Genomic DNA, 5,042 nt, shown 5'->3' on the forward strand with positions numbered 1-5,042 from the left:
CACAAAACAAAAGGTCAGAACGCCAGTATTACGGAGGCGCCGGAAACGCCGTCTGCTAACTCCGCTTGCTTACGATGGGGTGTCTGCTTTCCAACGGAAGGTTGAAGGCGCTCGCTGACGACAGAGAAATCGTGGAAGTGAAGTACTAAGAAGAGTTTGTGTTTTTGATAGTTACATTATGGCAAGTATTTCAGACCGCCACTATTACGGAGGCGCCGGAAATGCCGTCTGCTAAATCCGCTTGCTTACGACGGGGTGTCGCCTGCTTTCGCCGTGTCCTAACGCCGTCTGCAAACTCCCCGGTTTTTCTTTGACTACCATCGCGCGAGAATGTTGTGTGTAGTTTCGTCTGCGCTGAAGCATACGATAAGTTGTTGTCTGCTTTAGCTTTTCGTATTGTTGTACTGTTTGTTCTATGTGATTCAGAAATACTTCCAATAATGTAACTAGAAAAAACACAAACTCTTCTTAGTACTTCACTTCCACGATTTCTCTGTCGTCAGCGAGCGCCTTCAACCTTCCGTTGGAAAGCAGACACCCCGTCGTAAGCAAGCGGAGTTAGCAGACGGCGTTTCCGGCGCCTCCGTAATAGTGGCGTTCTGACCTTTTGTTTCGTGCTCCTGGTGTTACTGCTGTGCTCGTGGTTTACCTGAGCTGACCACGATGGAAGATGGGCCTCCTAAAGACGAACAGGCGAGCGCCGTGCGAAAGCGAGGTCCTCCGTTCAAGAATCGAAATGAGCCGCGAAAGAAAAACAACCGGGTGTATCACATCAACCGAGCAAGAATCGTTGACGCCTCTAGGCGCGGCGGAAATTTGAAACAACTCGCCGCGACGCTCGGCATAAACGTAAAAACTGCAAGGTCAATTGCCGCGACAGAGCGCGAAGTTTCTCAGAAAACTGGGGGCTCCGTCAGAAAATTTGGCGCCGATGTCGTCGCCTTCGTAACAAGAACTGTCGACGAGAATCCAACGTTCACGTTGAAACAGATAAAGCGCACCGTTGAAGAAGAAATGCCTGGTCTCACAATCAGCACCACTTCTATTGACCGCCTCCTCGACGCACACACCTACTCTGTAAAGCTAGCGACCCAGAGACCGGTGGACCGCAACCGCTCCGACGTGAAGAGCAAACGAAAAGAGTATGCGCAATGGTTGCAGACGAATGGTCCTCGGGTTTGCCGCTTTTACATCGATGAAACAAATTACAATATATGGTGTTCAAGGAAATTCGGCCGCGCCAAAAAGGGCACGGCAGCGCTCGAGACGACGACTTCGACAAAGGGTGCGAACATCAACATCATCGCCTGCATGTCGGCTAACGGCGTGCTGCACTGGCGCATTGTCGAAAGGGTCCATTGGATCGTGTTCAATGAGTTTCTCGCCGACGTGTCTGCCCAGGTTGACTCAGAGGAGCCGGAAACAGAGGCCGTCTTCATTTTCGACAATGCTCCCGCTCACAACCGCGCTGAACAGGCAAATCTGGTCAGCTCGAACCATTCCATCAAGCGGCTTCCTCCATACACTCCTTTCTTTGATCCAATTGAAGAAGTTTTCTCCAAATTCAAATGCCAAGTTAAAGAGTACCTCAGAGAGAGGCGCGACTCAGTGCTGGTGACTCCACAAGGAGTCATACAAAAGGAGCACAGGCGCTCGTTGCTTGTGAATGCTGCACAACACGCAATGCCACTTGTTCAGCGCGTGGATTGCGCGGCATTCGATAGGCACAATTTTTCTTTTGTTGAAGCTGCGCTCAGAGAGGAGGACATGTAGTTGTTCTCGGTTTGTGTGTATAAACCCACCAAGAAAGTACCTTGGACTGTATTGCAATCAAATACCGCCTTGAATAAATGACATGTTTTCGTTCAGGATATCTCGCCAAATTTTTGTACTTCCGTTGTCGAGGGAGATGTCTTATTGGATACATCACGACGCTCTTTTGTAGGTGACCTTGTGGCACTCCATCCTTGAGTTTGGTAAGAAAATAATGCGTACTGAGCCACACACGTCTGAGATTCAGATAGTCTCTAGTTTCCCCCCTTATATTTGACTCAACAACAACAACAAAATCAACAAAATATAATTGCATTGACTTACACTCTGACATGCAGGTCGATAGCATGAGGAAGTTGCTGGTCAGTTGCTGGTTGGTGATGTGGCGTGAGCCACTACTGATAACGTCATGCGACGCAGTAACAGTAAGCACCTATCTCACTAGGTAAACCATTTCGTTTCGTATGCCTGACACCTTTGCATAAACAGCCCACCTCACGGTATGTGACTTCCCGTGAATCAGCACGTGACTTAATAATGTTACTAAATAATATCGAGAAACTAGTCACAGTGTGAAAATCATTTCTTTTGTAATGCGTATTGACATGTTAGAAAAGTGCATGCTTGAGTACATACGTGGTGACGTCGCGTGAGTCACTATAGTGATCACGTCATGTTAATGAGTGATATTGAGCCGCTACCTGCCCTTTGAAAACCATTTATTTTGCTATACGTGTCGGCATATGTTAGGAGAATATATGCTTCAGCAAGACTATGGCAACTGCGCGAGTCAATAGTGACTTAATACTGTTACTCAACAACAACAACCAACCAGTTAGAATTTGAAAACCTTTACACTTTATATGCATATCAGCAGGTGAGAAGAGTGGATGCTCGGGTACGATCGTTGTGACGTCGCACGAGTCACTAGTGATGACGTCGTGTTACTGAGTGATCCTGGACAGCTACCTGGCATTATAAAACAATTTCGTTTGACATGCATGCTAGCAGATAAAGGGAGTTGATGCTCGGGTGCAAATGCGGTGACGTCGCGTGACTTACTAGTGATCACGTCATTTGACTGGGTGATAGTGAGCAGTTTCTTAACCTTTAAAAACCATTTCATTTGATAGGCATGTCGGCAGGCTATAAGAGTTCACGGCTATGCAAACACCGGGGTGACGCCACGTGAGTCACTCGTGATCACGACATTTCACTGGGTGATATTGAGGAAGTTGTTATCCTTCGAAAACCATTTCATTTGATATGCATATCGGTAGGTTAGGAGAGTTTATGGTTGGGTAAAAACCGTGGTGACGTCACGTGAGTCACTAGTTATCACGACATTTCACTGGGTGATAGTGAGCAGGTTGTTACCCTTCGAAAACCATTTCGTTTGATATGCATGTCGGCAGGTTAGTAGAGTTCAAGGTTGGGTAAAAACCGTGATGACGTCACGGGAGTCACTAGTGATCACCACACTTGACAGGTTGATAGTGAGCAGGTTGTGTTACCCTTTGAAAACCACTTCGTTTGATGTGCATGTCGGCAGGTTACCAAAGTTCATGGTTGAGTAAAAACACTGATGACGTCACGTGAGTCACTAGTGATCACGACACTTGACAGGGTGATAGTGAGTAGGTTGTTACCCTTTGAAAACCATTTCGTTTGATATGTCGGCAGGTTAGCAGAGTTCATGGTTGGGTAAAAACACTGATGACGTCACGTGAGTCACTAGTGATCACGACACTTGAGTGGGTGATAGTGAGCAGGTTGTTACCCTTTGAAAACCATTTCGTTTGATATGCATGTCGGCAGGTTAGGAGAACTCATGGTTGGGTAAAAACCATGATGACGTCACGTGAGTCACTAGTGATCACCACACTTGACAGGGTGATAGTGATCAGTTTGTTACCCTTTGAAAACCATTTCGTTTGATGTGCATGTCGGCAGGTTAGCAGAGTTCATGGTTGGGTAAAAACACTGATGACGTCACGTGAGTCACTAGTGATCACGACACTTGACAGGGTGATAGTGAGCAGGTTGTTACCCTTTGAAAACCATTTCGTTTGATATGCATGTCGGCAGGTTAGGAGAGTTCAAGTTTGGGTAAAAACAGTGATGACGTTACGTGAGTCACTAGTGATTATGACACTTGACAGGGTGATAGTGAGCAGGATGTTGCCCTTTGAAAACCATTTCGTTTGATATGGATGTCGGCAGGTTAGCAGAGCGAAGCTTGGGAGCGACGGTGGTGGACGTCGAGTGAGTCACTAGTCACTTAATCATGTAACTCAACAACAGGCGGTAATCGTCTCAGAACCATTTCGTTTGATATGCATGTCGGGAGTATAGGAGTGCGTGCTAAAGTACTAGCTAGTGAGTTCTCATGCGTCACTTAGTGATAAGTGGCTGAGTAATGGTGAGCAACGTTTTACCCTTGCAATCTATTTCGATCAATATGCGTTACGATAGAGAAGGAAATTGCATGTCATGATACAACACGAGTAGCGCAATGTGTGTCGCGATGGTGACTCACTTATGTGAGTCACTCTTGTCACTCGGAAACGCGACTCGAAAAGGAAGGAAATGAGTGATATAAAAGTACACTTAAGTGATTGAAGCAGCCATGACGAAACTGATGCGTGGAATCTGTGCTAGATTAGTGCTGACACCAATACAGTGATGACGTCAATTAATAGACGGCATTCGTGACGCCTGGTACGATTTCTCTTGCAAGAATTATTCGTTCCTCAATCAATTGCCAAGAGGAGTAAACTGACTGGCACCGGGATTAAAATGAGTGGCACTTGGATTAAAATAGCTGGCGCAAGGATTAAATCAGTTGGCACGCGGATTAATTCGGATGGCGCTGGGATTAAATGTGGTGGCGCCTGGATTAAATTGCTGGCCCTTGGATTAAAAATGCTGGCGCTCAGATTAAACTGGCTGGCGCCTGGATTATTTTCGGTGGCGCTTGGATTAAATTGAGCGGGAAAACCTGTAGAAGCTGCGCTGGCTTTGTGCAGGCGTTCTTCAGCGCCAGGACCTGACGGCATTACGTACCGTGCCCTGTGTAACCTAGGAGACCAAGCTCGGAAGGCACTCTTGCTCCTATACGACGACTCCTGGCAGACGGGTACGGTTCCGCAGGAATGGAAGTCAAGTTGCCTCATTCCACTTCTCAGAAGCTGGCAAGTCGCCTTTGGACATTTCCTCATACCGTCCTATCGCACTTGCAAGTTGCGTTGGAAAAATAATGGAAAGAA

General features: G+C 46.8%; 1 protein-coding gene across 1 annotated transcript; it reads left to right on the top strand.

The window, feature by feature from the left end:
* The first annotated feature begins 663 nt into the window (after positions 1-663).
* LOC119464914 (uncharacterized) lies at positions 664-1,773 on the top strand. Its single transcript, XM_037725785.1, has one exon. The coding sequence runs from the start codon at positions 664-666 to the stop codon at positions 1,771-1,773; it is 1,110 nt and encodes a 369-aa protein (XP_037581713.1).
* Positions 1,774-5,042: the final 3,269 nt, after the last annotated feature.

The sequence above is a fragment of the Dermacentor silvarum genome, chromosome 9, assembly GCF_013339745.2.
Source record: "Dermacentor silvarum isolate Dsil-2018 chromosome 9, BIME_Dsil_1.4, whole genome shotgun sequence".
NCBI classification, from domain to species: domain Eukaryota; kingdom Metazoa; phylum Arthropoda; class Arachnida; order Ixodida; family Ixodidae; genus Dermacentor; species Dermacentor silvarum.